This window comes from Eleutherodactylus coqui, chromosome 4 (genome assembly GCF_035609145.1).
Source record: "Eleutherodactylus coqui strain aEleCoq1 chromosome 4, aEleCoq1.hap1, whole genome shotgun sequence".
NCBI classification, from domain to species: Eukaryota; Metazoa; Chordata; class Amphibia; order Anura; family Eleutherodactylidae; genus Eleutherodactylus; species Eleutherodactylus coqui.
The window spans coordinates 266,791,955-266,819,690 of NC_089840.1; the positions used below are offsets into that span (position 1 = coordinate 266,791,955).

At 45.5% G+C, this 27,736-nt stretch overlaps 1 protein-coding gene across 3 annotated transcripts in view; it reads left to right on the forward strand.

Annotated features, from left to right (window-relative positions):
* The window catches only part of NCAPD2 (non-SMC condensin I complex subunit D2), a 41,762-nt gene extending 22,368 nt beyond the window's left edge, over window positions 1-19,394 (forward strand). For 2 of the 3 annotated variants that reach the window (XM_066601285.1, XM_066601288.1), the window contains 20 exons: window positions 444-618; window positions 693-796; window positions 3,013-3,204; window positions 3,295-3,469; window positions 7,100-7,184; window positions 7,295-7,428; window positions 7,503-7,635; window positions 7,944-8,028; window positions 8,651-8,803; window positions 9,860-10,035; window positions 10,153-10,255; window positions 10,374-10,497; window positions 10,584-10,739; window positions 11,382-11,559; window positions 11,729-11,823; window positions 12,624-12,704; window positions 12,997-13,180; window positions 17,803-17,926; window positions 18,539-18,676; window positions 19,209-19,394. In XM_066601285.1, coding sequence (XP_066457382.1) covers window positions 444-618; window positions 693-796; window positions 3,013-3,204; window positions 3,295-3,469; window positions 7,100-7,184; window positions 7,295-7,428; window positions 7,503-7,635; window positions 7,944-8,028; window positions 8,651-8,803; window positions 9,860-10,035; window positions 10,153-10,255; window positions 10,374-10,497; window positions 10,584-10,739; window positions 11,382-11,559; window positions 11,729-11,823; window positions 12,624-12,704; window positions 12,997-13,180; window positions 17,803-17,926; window positions 18,539-18,676; window positions 19,209-19,294 — 2,681 coding nt within the window. In that variant the 3' untranslated portion in view covers window positions 19,295-19,394. The remainder of the gene's footprint in view (window positions 1-443; window positions 619-692; window positions 797-3,012; window positions 3,205-3,294; window positions 3,470-7,099; window positions 7,185-7,294; window positions 7,429-7,502; window positions 7,636-7,943; window positions 8,029-8,650; window positions 8,804-9,859; window positions 10,036-10,152; window positions 10,256-10,373; window positions 10,498-10,583; window positions 10,740-11,381; window positions 11,560-11,728; window positions 11,824-12,623; window positions 12,705-12,996; window positions 13,181-17,802; window positions 17,927-18,538; window positions 18,677-19,208) is intronic. The other variant, XM_066601286.1, reaches the window with a different exon arrangement.
* The last annotated feature ends 8,342 nt before the right edge of the window (window positions 19,395-27,736 follow it).

A 27,736-nucleotide genomic window follows, 5' to 3' on the forward strand; every position in this document is an offset into this window, starting at 1 on the left:
CGATGAGCCTTATCAGGGATTCACAGCGGGATACAGCTGATACTATTGTTACTATTGTTTTAGCTGTATCCCGCTCCCTGATGACAGTCTAGGTATGAAGAACAGAGTGGTCCAGCTGTGTTCTTCATACCCTTCTCGGAGCGCTCTGCTGTATAACAGCCGGGCGCTGCGAGCGGGGAACAGCTGGATGCAGAAGACAAGCGGCCCTGCTTGTCTTCTGCATCCTCCGCTCGGAGCGCAAGGTGATCGCTCAACGTTTGAGCAATCATCTTGAGGTGTAAATGGCACAACTATTATCACTCAAAAGACATCGTTTGAGCGATAATCGTTGTCTAAATGGGCCTTTACATGGCTAAAATCAAGTGACAGACTTCTTGCTAATGTACCTCATTCCCTATTTTCTTGTTTATTGCTGCTCTATTATCTTTTCTATTAATTCTTAGTGGTGATTATCTCTGCCCAAGAGGAATGGGAAGCCATGCTACCTGAAGTACAGGCGACCCTGGATGCCCTGGAACAAGAGGACATTGAGGAGGGTGATGAGAGTATTGAAGTAGTAGATTCTCCCCAGAAGTTATGTGAACACATCTTGAGCCTCTTAAAGAACGTCAGTTACAAGTCAGTGGACATTAGAGGGAAACGAGAGGTTTTTATTAATGTTTTATTTTATACTGACTCTTTCTGTTTTGCAGAAATGCTATCCGCATGGTAAAGAAAGGCAAAGCTCTCTTCCCAGAGGACCCTCTGTTTTCAGTTGACCAAGAGGAGACTTCCATTCTGGAAAAAATCTTTACCGGTACTGAAACTATATAGATGTTCTCTGTTTATTTAAGTATGGTGTAAAATTCCTTACCACATTCACATTAACAAAATGAACTGGAAAAAGCCCTGACTGATGAAGCAGCTGAATCTACATGGGTTTCTAACGTTGGCAATGACTTCAAAATGTATCTGAGGCATAGTTAATATCACAAACTCTGTCTCTTGGTATAACCACATACCTACTTAGGGTATTCTGTTTAGTGCATGGATGTTGGTGTCACATTGGTTTTATGTTCTGTGTTGGGGACGCAGATTTGGACCAGTCAATTTCTTACTGGCTATCATTTCTGTACCAGCATAACAAATGAAAGGCTAGTCACATTGCTGGCCTACGCAAACTGTTGACATTGCATTGCAAGTCTCTAATGGACTAAATAGCAGAAAGGCAATTTATTACCATCATAAAATGTGTATTCATGGTGATTTGCAGTGTTATCCAGAAAATACATGGAAGTCATATTGATTTCTTCCCCACGATATGAATGCTTGGATCTCTCATGCAGAAATATTTGCAGCTTGCAAATCTGATTTGGCCCGATCTCCCTTTAGAGACAGTTGATCAACAGCTATACAGATTCTTTAGAGAAAATCTGTTGGCTCCTATGAGCCTCTTAAGTTAGAGTTGTGGGGAGTGACTATCATAACTTTCCTTCCTTGGGATTCCCCTACTGCCAGTTTGCAAAGATGTTGTTGCATCCATCCCATGGTATAATAATGCACAAGCCTATATAGTCCGCAAGACACATGCAAACACTCATTGCAAGTGGACAGTGGGGAAACGCAGAAGAAGGTAAGTATGACTACAGCCCATGATGCAGCTCTTCAGCTTCTGTGACCCTATAACATTAGCTTGTGGGGCTCATAGCAGCTGACAGTTTCCCTTTTTAAAGGGGCTTACCGACACTAATTGGCAGAGGATCCACTGCTTGGGATTCCTTCTAATCAGTTGACTGAAGAGACTTGAATGAACACTGGCCTCTTCTCAGGCATGTGACATCACTTTCATGATTCATATGGCCTGGAAGCTCCGTTCCGTTCAAGTGAGTGGAATTGAGCTGCCATATGAAGTATGGCACTGTGCCTGTTATGGATTGAAACGGCAGTCCGTGTCAAGTCACTGTTGATGACCTATCTTGAGAATAGGTCCTCAATGGTATGAAGTCTCAGAAACCCCATTTAAGGGTATCGGTGGTCTCTTGTAACAAGGCATGTACATAATGGTGACTGTGGTTCTGCCTCTGAATAGAACTGTTGTCCGTTCACCGACCGAGATTATGAAGATTATTTTAGAGTTATGGAACTTTTTCATCTTACAATGTGTGAGCTTTTCTTAACCTCTTAAATGCATTGGGTGACACTATTGCTACCCGGTTTCCCTGAAATGGTATGTATATATTCAATACCATGTTAGGGAACTAATGGAATGTTATGGCATTTCATCATGACGTGTTGTAATCTTCTGGTCCGTGGGGGTCATATCTTTGTTGCCTGCCCTGATCCAGAGAATGAAGGGCTACATTTTTTTATTTTTTCCATTGCACAGCAGGTGGTCAAGAGCAACACTTTATGAAAGTTTGAAGGAGCTACAATGTTTAGCGCTGCCTCCCCTTCATTCACAGAACCAGAAGTGGTTCTGACAGTCAGCCACTCCAGTCATTAAAGGGGGATTCCAGTTATAGAATGTTGTGAGGTTACTTTACTTTTCTTTCAATTTTTTTACCCATCCACTAGATGGGTGAAAACTGATAGATCAGTAGGGGTCCCACTGCGGTGCTGCTCCATTCATTTCTGAGTCAGACAGAAATGGTAGAGTGCAGAGCTCAGCTATGTGTCTGCGACAGTGGGTGGAATGGAGCCACTGCTGCGCATATGCATCTTCATTCCTTGTTACACTACAGAAATGGGAGCCTACATCTTCAACTCTGAAATAGGTGTGACAAAAGTCTCATTTTCTCGGCTTCAGTAGGGGTCGTAGTGGTTGGAGTATTCTGTCTTTTTTTTTTTTTCCAAGTTTTTACCCATCCACTTGTAGATTACAGGGGGATGGGTAAAAACTTGAAAAAAATTGAATACTCCATTTTAAATGATAGCAAATCCTAGAAATATGCCATCGCTTTAATAGGAAAACGCCTTTTTAACAACTGATCAGATTGAATGACTTTGTACATTTTTTTTTCTTCCAATTTTCAGCAAAAGATAAAGATATAGAATCCACAAACCAAGTGACCGAAGTGGCCTCTGAGCAGTCGGAGGAGCAAAAGTCTGAGCTGAACAAGCAGGAAATGTTGGTGCAGTACTTGACTGATGCTCACCATTTTGCGGTAAAGATAGAAGAAGCTATTGATATTATAAGCAAGATGATGTATGAAGCGGCATCATCAGGTAAGGGCTCACAAGTTTTTTCTTTTTGAGGCGTAAGCTTCAATCTCTAAGAAAGTTCCTGCTGACATAACTGCTACGAATGTCTTACAGTGGTACAAGAAGTCATAGAGTTCTTTGTGACTGTTTCACAATTTGGGGTACCTCAGGCTGTAATTGGAGTACGCCGTATGCTGCCTCTTGTATGGTCAAAGGAGCCCGGCGTTCGTGATGCAGTGGTTGGTGCATATCGGCAACTCTATCTCTGTGCCAGCTCAGAGCCTGAAAGGTAATCATTGCTTTTATTCTTTGGGCTAACAATTTTTTGTAGTATGTATTGTCTCGCATTAATAAAATGGCCATGGTGCCTCGTTAACGCAGAAGAATATATGAAATGTGCTCCAACAGGCCATGCCTCTGGAGGACATTCACATTTTGTGTCAGCACCAATTCTAGGGGAAAATGGCAAACCCAGACCAGCTCTGCTGAGGACAGTTACTGTAGGGTGCCAAGAACCAACCTCTCTGATATGCCAGTGGGCACCTGGTGATTGCATAATTTGCCGTAGCCTGTACATACAGCATACTGCTCCTTAAAGTGCCCCTGCAGGCCTAGAGAAACACATGGCCACGCTGCTTCTCTGACTTCCTGATCCACACTGTGCATTAGTATAAATCATTAGTCTAAGACACTACAACTAGTTTGATTAGCCATCGCTGCCCATGTGATCAGTGCTGACTAGTCAGAGCAGCATGTAGTGTTTTCTCACTGGTGTCATTGGGGTACACAGCCAAGACCGTGGGGTATAGCTACTGCCACTAGGAGGCGACACTAAGCAAAAAAAAGTTTTCACTCCTTCTGCCGACATCAGGCTAATCAGTTTTTAGCTTGGTGTCGTAGGAGGCAGACTCTCTCGTCTGCACAGATCCTTTTTTTGCTTTTGCTTTTTGCAAAATAGACCAGGGAATAACGGGGAGGCAGGACTCTCCCCGTTAACCAACAGAGGACGGCGAACAGAGGAGAATCAACCCTCTGTTGTGCACACTCTTAAACCGTATAACTCTATTCCAACAGGTAGTCGAAGAAGTAGCTTGTCCATCTTTGTCTACAACCAGAGGGTCACTTTAAGCCAGGGATGCACAACTCCAGTCCTCAGGGCAGCCAAACAGGTCTTTTTTTTTTTTTAAGGATTTCCCCAGTATTTCACAGGTCTTGTAATTATTGTCGGTGCCTCAGACATTGCCACAGGTGTTCTTACTAGAGGATATCCTGAAAACATAACCTGTTGGGGTCCTTAAAGGAATGGAGTTGTGCACCCCTGCTTTAAGTGCTATGTAGGCTAGAAAAGAAAATAGAGTTGCTGTTATATACCACTTTTCTCATCTATTTCTTTAGGATGCAGACACTAAGCAAAAAAAAAACTTTCTCTGTTCAGGGAGATCTGGCTCTCTAACGTCTTGGACGCCTGGGTTCGGGAGGTCATCTCTTTGGCTATGCCATAGAATTTTTAACTTTTATCGCCACCCAGGTTGCTTCTTCAGCTCCAGAATCCCAGCATCTCATTTGAAGGCCATGCTTCAGGTCAAGCGATACATGCGCTACCCCCTAAGGAAAATGTAGTCTCTGTTCCTCCCTTAGAATGTTTCAAGGGGTTTTATTCCAACCTCTTAGTGGTACCCAAAGAAGACGGCACTCTGAGATCCATTCTGGACCTGAAGAAGTTGAATCGATTTGTTGAGGTCAGTCATTGCGTCCATGGAACCAGTGGAGTTTGTCGTCCATCAACATCAAGGATGCTTGTCCTCATATCCCAATATATTGAGTGCAGCAACGATTTCTTCAGCTTTGCCATGTGCTGGGATCACCACAATTTCATGGCCCTGCCATTTGGCTTGGCCACAGCCCACCCCTCCCCAAATCCTTACAAATGTTCTAGCATCTGTGATGGCTCTCCTCCTCCTCCAAAGGGATTGTGGCCATTCTCTACCGTAACAACATTTTGGTGAAGGCTCTGACTCGGTCGACAATTTGGACACTCTGTCCTAGTTTGGGTGGATCAGCTATCCCAAATCCTGCCTCTCGCCATCTCAACGTCTAGGTCTCCTTCAACACGACCGGCCTCTCCAGTGGACTCTTCTCTCCCAGTGGGACAGATCCGACTACCTTAACAGTTTCAACGCGCTGTTCTCTGGTGGCTGGACTCCCCATGGATCCATCTGGGTCGCTCCTTTCTGACTCTACACTGGCAGGTTCTCGCCACAGACACCACCTTCTTGCCTGGGGGAATACACTGCAGAAACTCACTGCACAGGACACTTGCACAGTACAGAAGTCTGCATTTTCGATAAATGTCTTGGAACTTAAGGCCATTTTCTTGTCACCTTCGCAGTTTGTGCCCCAAGTAACGGTTTTTCCCATTCGGGTCCAAACTGACAACGCTATGGCTATCTTATACAAAAATTACCTGGGTGGGAACTGCAGGTCGGCAGTCATGGCGGTTCAGATACTGTACCACGTGTGGACAACTGGATAACCAAATTCCTGAGCAGAGAAACAATCTACTTAGGACAATGGGAGTTACATCCGGACGTGTTCCAAGCGCAGTGTCAGAAATTGGGTCATCCGGACGCCAAACTCCCAATCTACGTTTCCAGATCTCAAGAGCCTCAAGCTCTAGTAGTGGATGCCCTTGTAATTCCTCGGACTGAATTCCAGTTACTGTACATCTTCCCATCTTTTCCACTCGTACCACGACTCAAGAGGGTCAAGATGAAGCATCTGGTGATTCTCATCGTGCCAGACTGGCCTTGTCGCACTTGGAATGCTTAGATCTCATCGACCTGTTTGTCGACACTCCGTAGCCCCTTTTACTTCGAGAAGCTCTCCTCTTACAAGGCCCCCTGTTCCACACTTCATTTATTGGTGTGGTGATTGAAACTGTGGTCCCCAGAGCCCTTTGTGTTGCTGAACTAGTCATTAAAACTAGGATGAAGGCTAAATGGCCATCCTCTTCCTAAGTTTATCATCGTGTCTGGAAGACTTTTTTTCTCCAGTGTGAACAATGCGGCTTCTAACCTATGCAATTTTTCACTACCGCCTTCTGTCTTTCCTCCAGGAAGGGATGGACATGGACTTGCCCCTTACTTCCCTGAAGGGGCAGGTATCGGCATTGTCCATTATTTTCCAACGCCTTCTGACCTAAAAATCAGCAGTCTGTACTTTTCTACAGAAAGGTACTCACACCGCTCCTCGATACCGTTGTCTTGTTCCTCCTTGGGACCTTAATCTGGTACTGGACGTGCTGTAGGCTCACCTCTTAAAGCCATTGTGCTAAATCCCAGCTAGCTTTGTCCTGTTAGCCTTTTTAGTAATGATCCATCCGCAGGGTTTCTGAGCTTGCAGCCTTCTAAATCTGCCCCTTTATTCAGCCTACCATCAGGACAAGGTAATCCTTAATGCTGTGCCCTCCTCTCTAAGGTGCTTTCAGCATCCCACGTAGTCTCTATCATACTTGCTGTTCCTACTGCTTGCATACAAACTGGCTAGCTTGCCTGCAGGTGGGTATAGCTGCTAGAAGCTAACACGGTTTGCTTAGTGTCTGCCTCCTAGTGGCAGTAGTTGTATCCATGGTCCTAAGCCAAATGAACAAGACGACAGATTGTACGGTTAGTAGAAAAAAATTATTTTTTTTTTCTCCTCCGGGTTCCTATGTGTCCAACATTTGCGTACTGGAACCTGGTTCAGCTGGAAGCTTTTAACTCATGCCATACATTGCAATGGCTTGGGTTTAAAGCCCAGGACCACATGCCACAAATATACTGTCTGTGTGAAATGTGTGCGATGGTTGTTTTGCTTGTAGTATAGTATAAATCGTATGAGGAGTTTGTGGCTCTCCGTCAGTACTCCCTCTCTTTTTCAGGGTTAAAGCTCAGAATTTGATTCGTAATTTGTCTTTGCTGATGGTAGACTCCTCTGCTGGCGTTATCCAGTCTTTGGAGGAAATAGTAAGTATTCTATGACTTGTGTACTGCAGTCGTTCTATATGTCTGGCTCTTAATGTGAAACTTTCTTTAATTTATGGAAACCAAATACACCTCTCTTTCTTGGCATGAAGGTTTTGGAGTTCGTACAGAAAGGAGAAATTCGCCCCTCTGTAACGCAGCTGCTCTGGGAGAAGTTTACCCTTAAGGTGCCTTGTTCTGACATAGAACGTCGTGCTGCAGTTATGATGTTGGGGATGATGTCTCGGTGAGTGGCAGCCTGCATAATCTGATACAGAATTTATAAACTGCTGTATATTTAACAGTTTGCCTTTTTTAAAGGGGTCAACCCGAAATTGTACTTAGCAACTTGGAAACTCTGGTAACAGTGGGCCTGGGTCAAGACGCACAGAAGGATTACCAGCTCGCTCGAGAAGTATGTAACTGCATCTTGAAAATCACAGGTGGACAGAAGGTTCGTCTTTTTTCAGTTTGTTTTTTCTTTAAATCTTGGTCCTGGCTGGGATGTGTGTGTATTTCACAAATGGGAGATTTATTGCAGAAGCTTCTGCAAGTGACTCAGTTCCATTCATCTGGTGAGGTTTTTCAGCATATGCATGGATTTCTGCAAGTCCGGTCTCATTCAAATTATTGCGACAGTTGCGGAAATATCTACAACAAATCTGCCACAGGTGAATTCACTTGCTGTGCCTGTTGAAGTAAACTAATAATTGCCGTGCCCATGTAAGATATTGTTAAAGTAGTGCTTTTTCTTTTTTTCAGTCCACTCTTGAAAAGAAACCGCCACCTCCTCGCCTTGCAAGGGACCACTGTCTCTTCCAAAATCTAACTGAAGTTGTGGTTGGAGGTGAGTATTAGTTGGGTGTCACAGCTGATACCTTTTTTAGTTTAGATTTTTTCAGTTATGAAGTTGGCTTCACATTTTTTTGCAGTGTGTTTGGCATATTCTCCATCAAAACTCCCAGTTATGTCAAATGTATCCTTGGACCGCCATTCACCCACAAAGGCTAAAAGTTTTAATGTTGGTATTTTTTTCATTTTTATTTTTTTATATAGAATAGTGTAGTCAACTATGCTGTGGTATGTAGAGGCATCAGGTAAAGTACACTGTGGTAAAAAAAATTATTATTTTTTTTTTTTCCTTTGAAGGCTATATGTGACAAGCATATACAGTGGTTTACATCGGAGTCATTAATCCAGAACGCCTTCTGTTATGCAGTGTGAACGCATGCTTGACTGCATTTAACTAGATCCTATTACATTGCCCTAACAGTGTTGTCACATGGCCAGGTTTTGTTCAGTTGTTATGATGCTGTTTTTAAAGCCCAAACCAGGTGTGGATCAAAGAGTATAAACGTCTCCTGTTTGGGTCCACTTCTTATTTTGGCTTCAAAAACTGCATGTGTGAATGTACCCTAATAGTCAAATGTTCCATTCCACTGTCCTTCATCATTCTCATGCTGTTGTAGGAATTACTCAGCAGAGCCTGCACTGGTTAACCTTCAAGGAGACTGCGATTAAGCTAGTGTATGAATTGGGGGAAGAACCTGAGGAAATTAGTGCAGACATCCTACACAAATGCAGCCAACAGGTCCTGCAAGAATTGAACAGTCAAGGAGAAGGTGAGTTGGGGGATTATGTATTTTGGAATGGCAAGTACACTACTGTGTTTACCAGAAAGTAAAACCTACCCCGATAATGAGCACTACGCTGATTTTCAGGGGGAACCTTAAAATATAAGCCTACCCCGAAAATAAGCCCTAGCTACACTATGTGACAAAAAAAAGCAATACTTGCCTAGCGGGCGCCGTCCGGGTCCCTCCGTCTCTGGACTCCACATTCGGGGCAGGTTTGCTTGCAGTTCTCAGCACTGACATAACATTGCTTGCTGGTACTGGGATTTGTAAACCCAGTTACCAGCAAGCATTGTTCTGTCGGTGCTGAGAACTGCACAAAAGCCTGCCCAGAACTGCACAGACCAGTGGGAGGGACCCAGACGGCGCCTGCTAGTTAAGTATAATACATCACCCAAAAATAAGACCCTGTGCTGCTTTTGGGGCAAAAATTAATACGATCGAGTCTTATTTTCTAAGAAATATGGTAGTAACAGCTGTATGTAACATACATCCAATACAGACATGGTATTTTCAGAAAACGCTGTGTATGCAGGATTAGAGGTTCCAGCAGAAGAATTGGTCATGGCATAGCATTCCTTTTCTGAACTTTAGTAATGTGGTGATTTAAAGGGGTTGTCTGAAACATGTTTTGGTTTTGCCAAAACAGATGCTCCACAACATAAGTCATATATACTCTCTCCTCTCGCTGCTCTGGATCTCTTGTGATGTGTCTACAGGCCGCAGCAGCCAGTTTATGGGATGTCACTGGCAATGATCACTGAGCTCTTTAGTCACTGCAGTCTGTGACGTCTCATCCACAGGCTGACTGCAGCCTGTAAACAAATACCTGGTGCAGAGAACTGAGCAGTGGCTTGGAAGATGCAAGGAGCTGGGAGGGATGAGTATATGCCTGTTATGTTGCTGCATGGGGCTCCTGTTTTTTGAGAAAAAATAATCAACTCTGATTAACCCCTTTTTTAAATATTGATTATTGGCCGAAGGTTTGATTTAAAAAAAAAATCATGAAAAGATGATCCTAATTAAACAATCTGCCATCCTCAGCAGCTACGGTACCTGCGTTCCTCCTCGCCCACCTGCTGTCTCTCGCTGGAGATGTTGCTCTGCAACTTGTAGTACATCTGGAGTGTACAGTTAGTGCAGAGCTGAGGAGGAGGAGAGTCTTAAAGGAGGAACAAGAGGCGGAAAAATTAGGAAAGAACAAACAAAGGAAGAGTAAGGTGAGTACTGGCAACTTTCTTGCATAAATATAATACTTATGTAGATGGCGATGGGAGTGGCTTAAAGCATTTGCATTCAGACCCTTCATTTTTTTTTTGTGTGTGTTTTCTGTCTAGGCGAATGAAAGTATGGATGAAGACTTGGGTCTTGTTGGGGCTTCCGCTGATGATACAGAAGCTGAGCTCATACAACAAGTTTGTGATAAAGAGCTGCTTAATGGTAAGTTGGAGACCTAAACTTGTAGCATTCAACTATAGCTAAATTTGTTTTTTTGTATATGATACACAGAGGTTACGGTCCACACTTACACTACATTTTATGTCCCCCTTTGCTATAGGACAGCAATATCTCTCTGCATTTTTGCCTCTTGTTCTCCGGGTCTGTAAAAATTCAGGGAAATACAACGATCCAGCCTTGTGCACAGCAGCCACTTTAGCACTTACAAAGTTTATGATGATCAGGTAACTTCATTTTTTTTTTTTTGTTGAACTACTGGCTTTTTATTTCAGGCTCCTTTTTAATTCATCTGTTTCTCCTCTACCTTCAGCTCTGACTTCTGTGACTCTCACCTGCGTCTTATCTTCACGCTTCTGGAGAAGTCTCCGCTGCCAGGGGTTCGACTGAATATCATGATTGCTTTAGGAGACCTCAGCATCAGATTTCCTAATCTCATTGAACCATGGACCCCCCATCTTTACGCAAGGCAAGTGATTTTTAATCTGGGATCTAGCATTGCTTTGACTTTATTAAAGGACCACTCCAGTGAAAACTCATTTTTCTCGTCTGTATAATTGGGGGGACCTATCCAGACCCTTGCGTATAGCTGCGGGCACTAAGCATGAAAGTGTGTTAATTCCTCCACCAGTTGTGCCCCCTATTTTCCCCTCACACAATTTTTTTATGACCCCTGGTTGTCTATCACACTTTTCCATCCCTATCACATGATTGCTTGTCATACTCTGGAGGTCTCCTTTGTATAATGCAGTCCCTTCCTGTCTGATGCTTATCAGACACCATCTTGAGGCTGAAATTTTATACAGTGTGACAGGAGCTGTGTGATCCTCATCAGTAACTGTGACATGGAGGGTTTGTGTCCCTCTCTAGGCAGTTTCTGTGTTGGGATTCATGCAAGAACATAACACAGACTGAGACATTGACTATTTTCAGACACCATAACCCCAAATATATTTAAGCTGGTTAGAATCTAGAACACATGACTTTATAACGCACACATCACCGGAGTGACCTTTTAAAGTTAGAATTTTTATGGAGCAAATTAAGGCTGTTATGTGATAGTTATTTTTATTCTTAATTGCCATTCGTTTTCTCAATTTTTATACTGCAGGCTCCGGGATGAGTCTCGTGAAGTTCGCCGGACCTCGGCCATTGTAATGACCCATCTGATATTAAAGGACATGGTAAAGGTTAAAGGACAAGTCAGTGAAATGGCCGTGCTCCTCATAGACTCGGACCAAGAAATAGCATCTCTGGCCAAAAACTTCTTCACGGAGCTGTCCAACAAGGTAAACTGAGCAGGGCATGTATAAAGGTGCGTTCGTGTGTAGCTGTTATGTGGCGGATTTGGGTGCAGATATGCACCAAAATCTGCATCAAATCGGCTATGTGTGAAAACACCCTTAGCGCAGAACACTTTAGTGAGATTACTTCAGTCATATTTTCTCTGTTTCCTAGGGCAATGCTGTGTACAACCTTCTGCCTGATATCATTAGCCGCTTGTCAGACCCGGACTGTGGTGTTGAGGAAGAATCTTTCCACACAATCATGAGGTAATTGCAAAAAATATATAAAACTGCCTCAGCTGTGATTTAGTTAGGATGACACAATATTTATTTTGACCTTGGGTATTTAACAGTGACCTATCCAAAAAAATACATTTTAAAGGCCTTTTGTCCTTATGATGGCATTTTCTGCCTGTGCTTGTCTAGACATTGTGTGGAACAATACCATGGTCATATCGCCTCCATTCAGGATGCTGCCTCAGCATTTGGCAACCGTAGGTCTCCTATAGGTAGTAGGGACATGATCCCCATTAATCGGACACTATATGTTGTGGAAATTAAGCAGAGTTTCACTGCTGGGTGTAAATCATTGCAATGCAGAGTGAAATCCACAGCAATCTCCGCACCAAAATCTGTGTGTGAAACAGGCAGATTTTCATAATGTGTTTTGGTGTGTGTGCCCAACTTCATGGAATCTGCCATAAATATCGGAAATTGGAATACTCCAGATTTTCCAGTTCTACAACTTTCTAATAAACTTTACTTCGAAGCTCCTTACTGTTATAGAATGTGTTCACATGTTGCAAGATTTCAGCTGTGGCTTTTGGTCATATCAAAATTCCCATGTTACATACAGATTTCACCCCCTCATTTTTTAAGAGGTGAAAATCTACAGTATAATGACATACTGGGGGTCAACTTACGCTTTTATTCCCCTCTACAGTGTGTGGATGACATTTCATTCATCCTGCTTGCACTGTAATATGCTGCTGATTTTCCACAGCATTTCTGCTAGATGTTAAACCTTGTTAAGCTCCCCAACCCCCACCCTTCTCTCGTTCCCTTAGACATCTCCTGTCGTACATCACCAAGGACAAGCAGACTGAGAGCCTGATAGAAAAAATGTGCCACAGATTCCGCACAGCCAGGTAAGAGTCCGTTTAGACCTGCTGATGGCTCGTTTGAAAGAGCCAACAATGTCTGAGTTGATAAATCGTTCAGTTCACATTTACTGTATAAGTGAATAAGAACGACTGAACGGTTAGTGAACGAGCCAACGGTTATTTTTATAGCGGCAGAAAATGAACAATTTATTGTTTGTCATCCAATCGTTGGCTGCGTTTACACGGAACGATTGTTTGTTTTCGCTCGTTTGTTCGATTTCCTCGTTTGTTCAACTCTGCTCCTGCTAAAGTCTGATCTTATGTATTCTACTCTTAGGACTGAGCGGCAGTGGAGGGATCTGGCCCATTGTCTCTCCCTCCTGCCCTTCTCTGAGAAAGGTCTTTGTAAAATGCAAGATTGCTTTGACTGCTATGGAGACAAACTGAGCGATGAAGCCGTGTACAAGTCCTTCCTAACCGTCATAGGAAAGATGCGCAGAGGTGCAAAGCCTGAGCTCAAGGTAGGAAAGCAAAAAATGTATCCTTCCCTTCAGCCACTGGTACGTCTACCCTTGTGTCCGGCGTCAATGAGAAGTAGCTGCTTCTAGTGCACTGATTCTTATTGGGTGCATGTTAGCAGGAATGACTTCATCTCTAGTGCACAAGAACCAAGTGATGGGACGGAGTATGCGACACCCAGCACTGAACAAATTAGGTGGACATTCTGAGGGGAATCAAATTCCGGGGAAGTGCCATAAAATGCAATCGCTGGAGCCTAAAGCATTACTTTAATGATTCCAATTGCAAACTTTATTTGTGGGTCAGTCTTCTTTTTTTTTTTTTTAAGTTTTGTTAAGTACTAGATTTATCAGCTGTGACCTTTTGGGTGGCCTTTTACTGGGCTACACTGTATTCCAAGGTGTTTTGATAGCTTTTTTGGGGCCAACGAACAGTCAGATCCCTTCCGCTCCTAATGACATGCGTTAAAATCTGCGGTGCTGTGCCGGGTCACCTCCCCTTCCGACTTGCCTGCGCCCTTTCAGTCGCCTCCCCTTCTACTTTGCCAACGCTCTTCAGGCAACTCCCTTTCCGTCCAGTCCTCATCTAGTTATGAGGAAGAGGTATTCCCTTTGCATTTGTGTGTGGAATGCGCACGCCGCTAATAGGAGCTTGGATTCTGCCTTCCTACGATTTGATCGAGACATTACTGGGCGTGTAATTTCTGCTATTGGTGATCGGTCCCACCTCAAGTTTCCCACGCCTCTCATCCTGGACGCCATCTTTCTGCGGCTCCTCTTTTCCACAGGTCAGGGGGAACTTTCTGGACATAAGTTAGATCTTCCATGGGGAACTGCTCACCACTGCTGTTATGACATACTTCGCATGCTCTCATTGTCTCACAAAATTTTCATGCAGTCAACAGGGGCCCCTTTGTACAAACTGCCTGCCTCCCAGGCCAGCCAGTGAACCTTTCCCAGGAACATCCACCTCCATGCCACTACAGGGACCTGAACCCGAATGGGTACGTTCTCTCTCATTAGTGGTTTCGGACCTCATGGCCTCCAGGTCCATTGTGGAGATGCTGGACAGGACATCAAGCCAGAACCGGGCTGAAGGGTCCGATGCGGAGGAACCATACCTACAGGAATGCATACGTGGCAGGACCTCGAAAGATCAGTGGTCCTCAAGATCTCATAAGCCTACTCTGTTATCTCCTTCCTCTGCCTTGCCTCCACCCACATCCCACTCCACACTCCTCTTTAGGGACAGCTCCTGCTCTGGGGGTGAAGTATCTGATTCAGACTCTCCTTAGATGAGGAAGTGTCTTCCAAAGTCTTGTAGAGGTGGTTAAGGACACCACGAACCATGTGCAAAACCAAGATTCCTCTACCACCACAGAGGACTCCTTCCAACATCCTAGATGTTCGTATAAAATATTTCCCACAATTTGAGTAGGTTTTGACCAAAGAGGAGTCTGCCCCGGATAAGTTTCCTAAACCTAAGCGCTTGGACCTTTATTTATCCGTTCCCTGAGGAATGAATTAAAAAGTGTTTGTCTTCAATATCGCTGGATGCTCCAGTGTCTCGCCTGTCTAAATGCACTACCTTGCCCCTGACGGGTATCAGCAGGATAGTTGGCTGGAATCCTTCGCCAAGTCATCTTTTGAGGTGATTGGGTCGGACCTTCACCCTTTCCTTGCCTCATCTTGAGTTGTTAGGGCTACATCCGAATGAGCAAAACACCTTCGCCGTGGCATCCTTTTTCCGATGCCCCATAAGAGGAGTTAGCTAAACTGGCTCTTTAGCTCTCCCAGGCAGGCAAGTTCCGGGCTACTAGTTCTTTCCTCCGTGCTTTCTGTGGCAGTTCGCCACACCTTGTTGCTAAAGTGTTGGTCCACCAACCACCCCTCCAAAAAGTCTCCCACCAGCCTTCCCTTTACAGGAACTTGCTTCTTCAGCAGCTGCCATGTTGAAATTATTTCTAAGGTGACCGGCAGGAAAAAGTTCTCCTCTTTGGCTACTGCAGGTCCTCTCATAAGTACACTTCTCAGAAGCCTACTTTTCGTTCCTTTCGTTGCTTCAGTCCACTGCCTTCGTGAATCGCACCATTCCCCTTGGGACCACAAAAGGCACCCATTCTTCAAACATCAAAGTATGTCACTCTTCAGTATGGGATTCATCGGAGCAGTGATTGCTTTGATGGAGCAGCCCCACCAGCGCTTTCTTCGGTTTGCAGCCCAGTCAAATAACTTGAAATTTGTTGCCTTGCCATTCGGTCTAGCAACAGCTCACAGAGTGTTCACAAAAGTCCTATCGACGGTTGTGGTGCTCCAGGGGATAGTGGCAATCCCATAACTGGATGTCAGACTGACCAAGGCTCCATCCCTCAGGGTCAACAAGGAGAGCTTCAAGATGGTGCTGGGCATTTTCGGTTTCAGATGGGTCATCAATTGTCCAAAGTCCAATCTGACCCCATTACTGCAGTTCATCTTTCTCAGCCTATTCTTCAACACTGTTTAGGCGAAGGTACAACTTCTAAGAGACTAACTTGCTCTTTTCAAAAAAAAATTGTCTGACTTCTATGTCCACAAACTATGGTCTTCATCAACCAAGGTGTGCTGGGGCTCACGGTAGCAGTTCGAGGCAGGCCCCTCGCATACGCACAATTCTACACTTACCCACTTCCACAAATCATCCTAGCCTCCCTGACCAGATACCACGAGTCCCTGAATTGGCCTTTGATCCTCCTCCTGGTGGTTGGTGTCACCTAATCTCGCCGGGGGAGGTCAATGTTGCTCTGCCTGGTTCCATCCCCGCTTCCCTAGGTGATCTCGTCCTTCCACTTCAATGAGGATAGCACTCTGCCTTCCATCTGTCCGAAGCCTTCACACTCTATGGAACGTCGTCTGCGAATTGTAGATTTCTCTTTCCCATCCAGATTCTGTTCCTCATCCCTGACAGCCCTTGTCGAAGTTTGGCAGCTTCCACGTCCACAATCTCCCGATGGGTCTGCAATCACTGAGGCCTACGGTGCCAAGGGAAGCACTCTGCCCATTTGGGTGACGGCTCACTTTGTAAGTGCGTCCTTTAAAGCGAACGCCCTTCTCTCACAGCTGTCGACAGGACCGCATACATGGCAGGGAAGCCCTTACTAACAGCTGATTGGTGGGGCGGGGAAACAGCAACAGTTTCCTCTGGCACTTGGTAATCAGTTGTTCCTATGGGCGAGTCTTCTCCCCTGCTGTTTTAGAAGGATCGCAGGTCGGCTGCATAGCTGCTGATTAGTGACCTGGAGGGGAACTGCTGCTGCTCTCCCACCAATCAGCTGTAGGTACACAGTTGTTGGCTACATACCAGGTGAGGAGACGCCCGTAGTTACAGCTGATTGGTGCCTAGTTGTGCTGAAATGTATACACAATACCTCCCCATAATGAGACGTGCCAAGCAAGGTTCCTAAACAGTTGGGTGACAACTAATGGAATCATCATTACATTGTCACTCGGCTCTTCTAGGATACTGAATGCCAACTGCAGAGTTATGCAAGCATTTATACCACATCGCTATAACCAGTTAAACATGGCATTCAGGGCTCCTGGAAAGGTGAGTAATAAGATCACCATTACATTTACACTTTGCTGTCCCTGGATCCTGAATGGCAGGTTGACCAAGTTGTATATATGTCATGCTGAGGCGGAACTACTGCTCTCTATTCCTCCTGTAATACCTCCCTCACTGCCTGGTCGGAGTTCAAAATATCTTTTTTTTTTTTTTTTTTTCTTTTTCTATTTTCCTCTAAAACCTAGGTGCGTCTTATAAAACGGAAAATATGGAACATGCTAGTTTTTAAAAATTGTAATATTTGGCATGGTGGGGCCTGCAGAGGGTTGCTACATTTAATGCCAAGCTAGTTTTTGGGATGTAGTTTCTTTAAGATGCGTAGAGCACACCACACTCTCCCCCAGATACCCCATTCTTCAATTTTTTTGTTTTGAAGTCTTTTAAAGCGGGTTGTCCAGTTGTAAATTATTAATGGCTTATACTTGGCTGACTTCTGCAGGCAGCAGACGGTTCCATTTGCTTTGCAGTGACCAGGCTTGGCATTACCTTCACTTCAGTGGGAACTTGACCTACAATACCTGACTGTGCCAGTGCAATGCAAGTGAATCTGGTGCATGAGCACACGATGAGCTGATCAGTGGGAGTTGATGACCTAGCCTGAGGATAGGCCATTAATAGTTGGCAACTATAGACAACCCCTTCTAATGATATTTAAGCTTTGGCAATAAACGTTCACGTTACTACAGTTGTATCCAATCTATGTTGGTTTTTGAGCTTAAATACTTATCTGGTTGCGTGAGCAACGAGGCACGAGGGATTATCTTCACACATATATGTGACTTTATGCTGCCCCAGCAGGAGGCGACCCATATTGGCAAAAAAATGCTTTATTTCCTGAGCTGAAAATCTCATATGGAATAGCAGGTTTATATTGAAAACGAAATCTAAAGTGTTCCCTTTTGAGAAGGGTAAAGACGTCACTCCGGGAAAGCAACATTCAAGAAAGCAGTTTTGTAATGGCTGAAGTATTTGTATTTTACCCTGTTTTGTTAACTCTTTTTTTTTTTTTTTTTTCCGATCTTAGGCTCAGATTGATGAGTTTGAGCATAAACTTAATGTTTGTCACAACAAAGGCTTGGAGAACATGGACGTCCCTGGAGAAACGATCCAAAATGGTGACGTCCCTCTTACAGTGAAGAATCCGCCTGGTAGGTGATTGATTTCTGACTCGCTGAACGTGCAGGTTTGTCTGAGTGTAGAAAGTGGCTTTATGGCATCCTTTTCTGAAACTGTGTCTGGGCTGCTTGATCTAGCAATTCGGCCTAAGGCTAACTTTACACGGGCGAGCGCAATATCTGGCTGTGAAAGTCTGCCCAATGTCATATCAGATACTCTGGAACGTGTGGGTTTCCCCCTCCCCCATGGATGCAAGGCGTTTTTGTATCAAAACAGCTTTGCATCAGTTCGGGAAGGTAGCAATCCACCGCCACACAATGGAGGATCATGGAGTGTTTCCCATAGTTTTCTATGGGAAACCTTGCATTGTGCTCATGTGCACCTAGCACATAGTGCAATGCTGCCACTAGCCCCATTGAAAACAATATGCGATGCGAGAGCATGCCTTAAGATGGGACATGCTGCGACCTCTGCCATGTGAAAGTAAGTGAGACTTAATCATAATACGATGGGAAGGAGTTGGTGCAGTTTATTGGCAGAAGGAGGGGGAAAAAAACCATTTCTTAGGTCTGCTCTCTAATCTCAGACAACTGCTTTAATGATTAGATCTCTATTGAGCAGCTGTGGTCACCTTTTCTTTCCAGGTAAGAGACGTCCTCTTAAGTCTGTAAACAGGGCCGCAAAGGCTTCTGAAGACAGTGAATTCCGCACTCCGAAATCTCGTGTCTCCAGGAAAAATGTCAAGAAGGTGACAGTGACGTTCTCCAGTGATGAAGAGTCTGGTGAGTAACTCTAGAGGGAAGATGACACTGGAGCAGAATAACCAGACCTGCTTTGGGTGGAGATCTCTGTTATTGGCTGCAGTGTTCTAGTGTGGATTTTGCATCCTAAAGCCCACAACAAGGGTACGTTCCCTCGGGGTGGACTTGCTGATCTGACCCTCCGCACAGAAAATTTACAGTTAAATCAAAGTGAATGAGATCTTTAAAATCGCGTCCACGTGCTGCAGAAAACAATTCATACGATTTGGACGCTGCGGAGTGGATTTCATATCCGCAGCATGTCAATTATAGCGCTGGGTGTTTGGTAGGGATTCCACCTCGTCAAATGAAGGGGTGCACTTCACACCAAAATCTGCAGCAAATTATGCTGTTTTTGATGCTTATTTGCGATGCAGATCTGCTGTAGAATGTCTGCCGCAAATTCTGCCCCATGTGGACGTACCCTAAAAGTGGATGAATGTGATATGACAAATATTAGTCCTACGCAGTATATAAGTATGTTTCTATTTTCTATCTTGTTTTTGCTTATCAGATTATGAAGCAGAGTTGAGTGAAGCGGACACGCCCAAAAATACCACCCCCATCAGGCGTACATCTACTCGATCCCGCGCCCGGTGACCTGGTCTGTTGGAGCCTCTAGTGCCTTCTCATTGTGTGTAACTGCTCTTTTTATATATGTACTTATTGTAGACTAATAAACCTTCACTCTCTTCTTGTACCTCCGGTGTGGTCAGATTACGCTTATAATCCTTGTTAATTGTTGGCTTGGGGAGTAAACGCTACCCCATCCGGCCCGATTCTGTTGGAGCGGCTTTTCTACAGACTCCTGACAAGTTACTGCTGGCTATTTAAAAAAAAAAAAAAAAGGGTTAGATCACATGGGGCATCGCAGCTTGCTGTTGTAGCTGCAAACCAGTCAGAGTGCCCATGTAAGCCGTGCCCACCGCCAAAAGTGCCTACAGGGGCATCGGACAATGGAAGAAGGCAGCCTAGTCTGATCAATCAGGATTTGCATCATGTGGACAGCCGGGTGCATCACTTTCCTGATAGCGAGGCGGAACCAGGATGTACTATGGTAAGAATACATGCCGCAAGGGCAGTGTGATGGGCGATGTTCTGCTGGTTCTTGGGTCCGTGTATGTAACATGTACCATTTACCTAACATTGTACAGACAAGTCCTCCCTTCGTGGCAGCAAAACTCCCAGCAGGATAATGGGCCTGGGTACTCTGCAGAAACACTTCTAGGACAGGACAAAGATGGCGATGACTTCTTCTCACAGATCTCAATCCAATCTAGTGAAGCAGATCAGACCCATGGAGGCCGCACTGAGACGCTTACAGGACAGGAAGGATCTACTGTAAGTGTCTTGGTGCCAAATAATACGGGACCCCTCAGACGTCTTGTGGAGTCTGGGCCTTGACCAGTCAGAGCTATTCAAGAAGGATCTGCATAGTATTAGGCGGATCTGCTTTCAGAAGTCTGTATTCTTTATCTGCCTTATTTTCTTGGCTCTGACCGGGCCTTGGTGCTGGTTTGCACTAGGGGAAAGAGGTTCACATCTCTCCCCCTTCTCGGGCCGTAAACCCAAATTCAGCAGCAAATCAATAATACTAATATTAGTCTTGTCATAATAGTACAGCAATCACACGGCTGTAGGTCAGCGTTCCTGGGGGTCCTCTGCACACACAGTGGCGATGGCCGGTATTACACATCAGGCTCTTTGGTCTCGTCTATGTAGGAATTTTAGCTGGAAGGTCACACACAACCTCTTGAAATTTTAATTTTAGTTTCTAATGACTCCTGTGTATAATATCCGCTTTGTTTCCTGGCACTCTCTCCCGCTGGCTCCTCTCCGCCAGTAATGGCCAGGCAGGCGGGTTGTGGTTTGACTGTTTCTTGGCTGCCTTTCAATACAGAAGTGCCATCAATCACCAGGCTGCCTGGTAACCAGAAGATGCCGAGTGAGTTTTGTCTGCACCCAGTTGCTTCAATAGACACATGCTTTGTGTTCTAATTGGTTGCCGGGCATGTTAACCACTTGGTGTCAGCCGTTCCAGTCCTTAACCCTTACTCTGCATCTACCTAGCATATTGCATTTCACTGTCACAGCTCTTGCTTTGTGCTACTCAGAAACCGGATTTGTGGAAGGTTATAGTAAGGGCTCATTCACACGGGCATAAGCAACCGAACTTCACTTACACACGTGTATCTCGCCCGCTACTGCAGGTTTTTGTGCGCACAAATGCACCACGTATTTCTGCATGGAAAAAATATGCAGATAGGCCCATGTATTTGCGCTGGCCCATTCACTTCAATGGCCTATTGTGCAGAATACACACCGAAATAGTACCTGGGTTATATTCACTGCATGTTACGTGCACAAATACACCCCTATGAATGAACCTTAAGAATCGCCACAAATGGATGTATTATAATTTGTTGCTGCGCTTTATTAACACATCAAGCCTCTTCAATGCTGTAAAGTCTGAGTGCCTATAGACATTACTAGACCACTAGGGGGCACTTTGATAGGAAAATGTAAAGTCTTGCAGTAAGTGGATTCTGCCCTGCATGCTAACGAGGTGAAACCAGTGTTTAAATCATCAGGGTAGGATAATCGTTTTGAGAAAGTTGAATTAAACCCCTATGTGATAATGATGTACTCAATAGAGCAGGGGGTTGAACTGATGACCATGGAGGGCACTTCTAATGCTACTCATGATGGCCTAAGGCCAGGGGTCCAGCTAAAGGCTCATGGGTTCTGGCACAAAATAACAATCTTTATATAGCGGCAATGTATTCCGCAGCACTAATCGAGCGTCTGCTATCCATGGACGCAGCTTCTCTTCACAGCTATAGCCCTCCCACCCCCAAAACTTTCAGCTGTATTGCTGGCGTTGCTCCCTTTGAGCCTTTGCCAGGTCCTTAAAGCGACCCTCCGGTCCTGGACAAACAAAGATTGCTGAACGGCTTCTCTGACTACCCGATGCACATACTGCATTAGTAGAAGACCCTACACCTGCTTTGATTTTTAACCCGTGCTGGCCAGTCAAAGCAGCATATGGTACCTTAGACTACCAATGTTTGCTATACACAGTGGGTATTGGGTAGTCAGAGAAGCCGTTTGACCAACTTCACCCAGGACCAAAATGTCACTTTGTGTCCTGCTCACGCGCTCCACTGTTCCACCTAAACCGGGCCATAGAAAACCGCATCCACTAAGTACTAACACAGTCCCCTTAGTGGCTGGCTATAAAGCAAACCATATATAGAGGCTACATAATATCCCAATGAACAGCATCTTTGGGCAGGGAAGGGGTTACGTCTGTCTGGTGGTCTATGGCAGTAAAGATGGTTGGGCTAGAGCTGCACTGTGACGGCCAAAGACTGTTGTATTCCTGTTTGTATTAGTGGAAGCTAAAATCCCGTTGTCTGGGGTGAAGTGTCCTCCACATGTCTATCAGTCTAAGGCTAACTAGTTCTGCTCTACGTCTGCGTGTTGTAGAGGGGGAAGCCCCCGACTTACCCCCCGAGGAGTCACGGGCCGGATCCATGCTGAGGTTAAAATCTCCTCCCATGATATTGGACCCACTTGCGAAGGCCGCCAGAGCCCCCAGCACCCAGATTCCAGAATTCTTCTGACCTTGATTTGTGAAATAAACATTAGCCCATGTTATAACTTCATCATTTACTTGAATTTTTAGGAATAGATATCTCCCGTTTTTATCTGTTTCGGAGGCCAAAAGCTTGTGTGGTAGCTGCTTGTGTATTGTTATGGATGTGCCTCCTGCTTTTGTCGTTGGGTGCGGGCTGTGATACCAGGAGGTGTATTGACGATATCTACATTTGGGTATTTTAGATTTCTGGAAATGTGTTTCCTGAAGGAAGACTATCATTGTCTTCTTGCGGTGGAAGTGATCCATTATCTGCCCCCTCTTGGCCGGTTTGTTTAACCCTCTCACGTTGAAAGTGCTGAAGATGAGGTCAGCCATCTGATTGGATTGGGGAGTGTCTTGGTTGAGGTCGGAGATGGGTGGGGGTGGGGGTATGGAGGGAAGAGATGTTTATGTTAAAGATGAAAAAATACAAAGAAAGATAAGAGGAAAAGTAACGAGACAAAGGCTTGTCCGTTAAAGCCTTGTGCAACGCAAGGTAGTTGCGCATGCTTTCTGGGGTGGACTGCTGGCATGAGCTTTGCCAGCGTTCGCGAAAATGCGATTGGTCACCCTGTGTGGGGAGCGAGGAGGTTCCAGTAGGAGGTGCGCCGAACCCCCGCGTCCCCACCCACGAGACCTATGTGTGGCTGTTGCTACCGGCCCCTTTTGAGGCCTTGGAGGACAACCCTTGAGGCACCAGGGGATGTATATTTGTGTTCTGCGTTTGGAGTTTAGGGTATGGGGAAGGAAGTTGGTGAAGCATAGTGTATAGAAGTAGAGAAGAGGAGTATGAAGAAGACCTAAGACCAAGGTTTGCAACTGTTAACTCTAAAAAAAAAAAAAAAAAAAAACAAAAAAAAAAAAACACCTCGCGGGCCCGGTCTCTTAGCACCGAGTCAGACCAGGGGGCCCAGTGTCCTTTCCGTCTCAGTAGGCGGTCTCTCATGCCACATCTCCTGTCACAGGAATTTGGTAGCTTGTGGAGGGGGAGATCTATTTATCTCTATCTTCTCGTGAGGTGACCGAGGTAAGGACGGTGGCGTCTAAGTCACTTTAGTGTTCTGGGCTGTTGCTAAGAGTCCATGTGAAGTATCGTGCAGCCCTTCTAAATATATCTTCGTGGGTTCGAGTGTTCCTGTCTGCGCGGGTTCGTTTATCGCGTTGGGTTTTAGGTTGCATGGTCTGCCACTGTTCTTGTGTTGTGGGGGCCAAAGCCATTGGGACCATGGGCCAGTCCAGGAGGGCTATCATTGGTAGTTGTAAAGTTCCCAGAAAGTTGGGGAGGTCCCCCAGATTACGGAAGACAGCCGTTTTCTTTTGTGGCGGACAGTGAGAAGGGGAACCCCCATCTGTATGGAGTCCCCTGGGCTTTCAGTGCTGCCAAGAGGGGTCTAAGGGCTCCTCTCATGCGCAGAGTATGACGTGCCAGGTCTTGGAGAAGTATGATAGGTTTGCCGTTATGGTGCAAGTCTCCTCTCTCTCTGGCCTTTCGGAGGATTGTGTTTATCCTTATAGAAATGAACTCTGCATATGATATCTCTGGGCCTGTTAGGGTCAGTGGCCCGAGGTCCCAGGGATCTATTAATTCGGTCTATTTCCACTGGACTCTCCACTGGCCGTTTTAAAAGTTGTTGAAAGAAAGTCTGTGCCCACTCGTCTAGATACGTATTCGTATATTATTTCGTCGGTTCCGGTTTTCCAGATCGTCAATATGCATAATGAGACCTGTGATCTTGGTGATCCTTTTCTGCTGCTCGCCGGTGCCTCAGGGCTGCAGGAAAGGTAGGAGATGCGGGAGCTCGCCTGAAGTGTGACTATCCCGCCATCCGCTTTGCCACGCCCCCTTGCACATATAATTAAAACCAGTCGGTGAAACATTTTCTATTTTCCAATTTATTAATTTTTTTTTTTATTATATTATCTGTGGGGGTGTAGAGCTGCAGGTAACTGCATTTAGACACTATGGGCGACTATTTTAAGCATGATCTGTGCAGGGAGGGGAGGAGGTGAGCTCTGATGTTGCATAGATGATAGATCGATAGATAATCTAGGATCCACTAGACACAATCTGTTACCTTTTATTGTAATAATGAGATGACTGCTGATAAGTTTCCTTTACAGCACAAGTGGTGACGGCCATTGGGCTCTGTGGTCTGTGAGGATTTCAGGATGTTTTTAAAACTACAGATCGTGACAAAAAAAAAACTTCTTAGACTGTCACCTACTTTTAGACCTATGAGCTAAGCTTATGGGCCTAAAGTAGGGGACCTGCTCCATCCGGAGATGTAATTGTTATACTGCTAAGTAGTCCGCCCTCTCTAATTTAATAATGGAAGGACTAGTTGGCAGCGCCGGTCAATGGCCTGCAGCTGCGATGGCTTCCAGCGCTCACAGTGAGAGGTAGGTATAATGCCTACATCGCCGGACTCTGCAGGTCACCTACTTCCAGCTTGGCTTATAGTACTAAATTAGCTGACAGTCTCTTAAGTATGTTTTACATGAAAACCTGTGTTATCCAAGAGGTTCTTATCTGCTGACTTTCCCTTTAAGGGGGAGAGACTGCCTTGGCGGGCAGCCGTGGGTCTGATCGCAATTCCAACCCCTATTGCTACTCCACTGACTGGCAATCAGTAAATCCAGGAAGCCACCTTGTATCTGGCCAATGTAATATACATAAGTTGTTTCCTCCTCGCAGCCGGACCCCCTGGGGGGCCGCACACTTCCAGTCACTGCTCTTACAGTAAAGAAGCTTCTATGATGGTAAAAGCTGATTTCACTTTCTGTATTACTGCCTTTAGTCTGTTGCATATAACCTGTCTAGCCTCGGTATAACACGGGCTCTGCGAGAGTTGTTCCTAAGAAACCCTTTTTGGGTCTCAATTTGTGTGTGAGCAGCAGAGTCGCTGCCTCATGGACTACACGGGCCTACCAAAGCTACTTGGACATCCCTCAGTAGAATGGATTGTTTCATTAGCATGTCGTGTGTCCTAAACCATGCTACATAAGATGCCGACCCTCGGAGAGGTCAGCTATAGTTTGTGACGGGTGCTGCACGCTCTTGATATACAGGTTGTGCGGCTGCACACAAGTGGGGGTGGGGGGTCTTTGTCTCCCATAGGAAATGATGGGTAATTTTTACAATGGAATCTCTCAAAAATAGGATCTGCTCTGTTTGTTTTGTTTTTTTTTTTGCTTTTTTTTTTTTTTTAGATCTGGTGCTACTGATGTGAGCGAAAGATTACATGTAGAGATGAGCGAGCGTACTCGGAAAAGCACTACTCGCTCGAGTAATGTGCTTTATCCGAGTATCGCTGTGCTCGGGTCTGAAGATTCGGGTGCCGCTGCGGCTGACAGGTGAGTCGCAGCGGGGAGCAGGGGAGAGCGGGCGGGAGAGAGGGAGAGAAAGATCTCCCCTCCGTTCCTCCCCGCTCTCCCCTGCAGCTCCCCGCTCCGTGCCGGCACCCGAATCTTCAGGGACGAGCACAGCGATACTCGGATAAAGCCAATTACTCGAGCGAGTAGTGCTTTTCCGAGTACGCTCGCTCATCTCTAGTTACTTGTGAAAACTAACCCATAGTAACTAATAGCCTCCATCCACAGGCGAGTTCTGTGTCGCACTGCCATCACAGCTGAAGATCGTTTATGTAAATACAGCCGCTGGCTCAGATTGTACGACGGGCCAGGAAGCAGTATCTTCAGAGGGGGACGTGGTCTTACAATGGGCCAGGAGGGGCCGTGGGGGACGCCTGGGACAACTGAAACTCTCCCAGTTAGGAGGTGCACCCGGTCACTGACTGACTGGCTGTGCAGAGGGGAGCAAAATAGCTGGATTTATGCAGATTACAAGTATTTGCAAAATCAGTGTGTCTCCAGATTCCTTGTGGGACGCACGCTGAATGCTGCAGCAGATGCCCGACACGATGTAAACGAGCGGGACATTGACGCTCCATTCGCTCAGTGCGAGAAATCTGTTTATGTTCCTTTCACACAGGATGATGGTCGTCTTAGTGACTGGACGAATGCTGGCGCCAGCGCTAAGGTTTTCGACGCTCCTGGAGAATGTTTAGACTGACTCCTCGCTCTTTTTTGGGCTTCTCCCCCGGCACTTCACCTTCTATGTAAAGCGCTGAGCAAGGAGCATTTAACGTAATGATAAGCCTGCAATTAGTTTTTCGTTGACTGAAAGATAACAAGTGAGCGATTTTTATTTTTTTTTATTTTTTGATTATTTTTTTTTTGCATTCACACTGCACAAATTCATTTAAGTGCTAATAGTTGCGTGTAAATGGCGCATTAGTACGCGTCATTAGTCTAGCATGTGGTCAGAGAAATGTGTGCGGCTATCCTTTGTTTCTCTAGGCTGGCTTTAATGTCGTCACCCCCCCCCCCCCCCCTCCTACTCCTGATGCTGCTGCAAGAGAAAGTGAACACTTCTTGAACTCCCCGAATTCCTACATTAATTGCTAGTATGGTATGATTGCTTCAACGGCACAATTACGGCGGTATTACGCTAGCGCTTTCCAAACTTCTACCAGGTGTAGTGGCCAGGGTTAGGGTCATGGGATGTGTTTTTGTTTCCACTATCGTGTGGTGTAATTGTGTCTTTGCATGTATACTGATGCCTGTGCTGTAGGTCAGGTCAGCCTATGTCAGTGATGGGCACTGCCTCTTTAATTTATTAAATGTGAGTGACGGCAAGAGGGAGTCCTGCAAGTTGAATCTCGAGGCCCATCCCTGTGGCTATAGGAAGCCTCTCCTCCAAGGAGTGTGAGGACCAGACTCTGTACCCTTGGAGCCGGCGGTGGCAAGTATATGGAATTACCGTTCATCGACCGCAAGTCTGAGACTGTGGAGAATTGACTGCAACAGAGAGAAGTAATGTTAAGAAAGTGAGTGGTAGCGGCGTGTACCCGACAAGTAACAGGGAGAAACCCCCCTCCTCCCCCATAATTGTCCAACAGATACCCGAGACTGTGGATGTTCCAAGGCTGAATTTGGGGGAGGTTACTTCTGGATACAAACTTGGAGGAAGAGTTCTTGCGGTAATGTGTTTTGCACTGTAATGTTTGAGACTGTTTAAAAAGGAAACCTGAAGTAAAGAACAACCGTCCAGTTTAAAAGTGAACGCTGGTGGACTGTATTATTTCATTGGAATGCTACTAAGAGGTACTGGCGTCACGAGGACAAATTCAGGTAACAACCTTTATCCAGCGCTGTTGCTATTAGCGGGGCTAGTGTGTGTCTGGGCAGACTATGCTTTGGATCTATCGGGAGTTGATTGTAGGGCCACCCGTGACATTCCTACAATTTACCCCGCCATCTTTCCTGGCCAAAGGACTAACCCTGCCCGCTGCACTGGCAGTGTGCGCTATTAACAAGCTGTAATCGTGCTACGGGCCGGG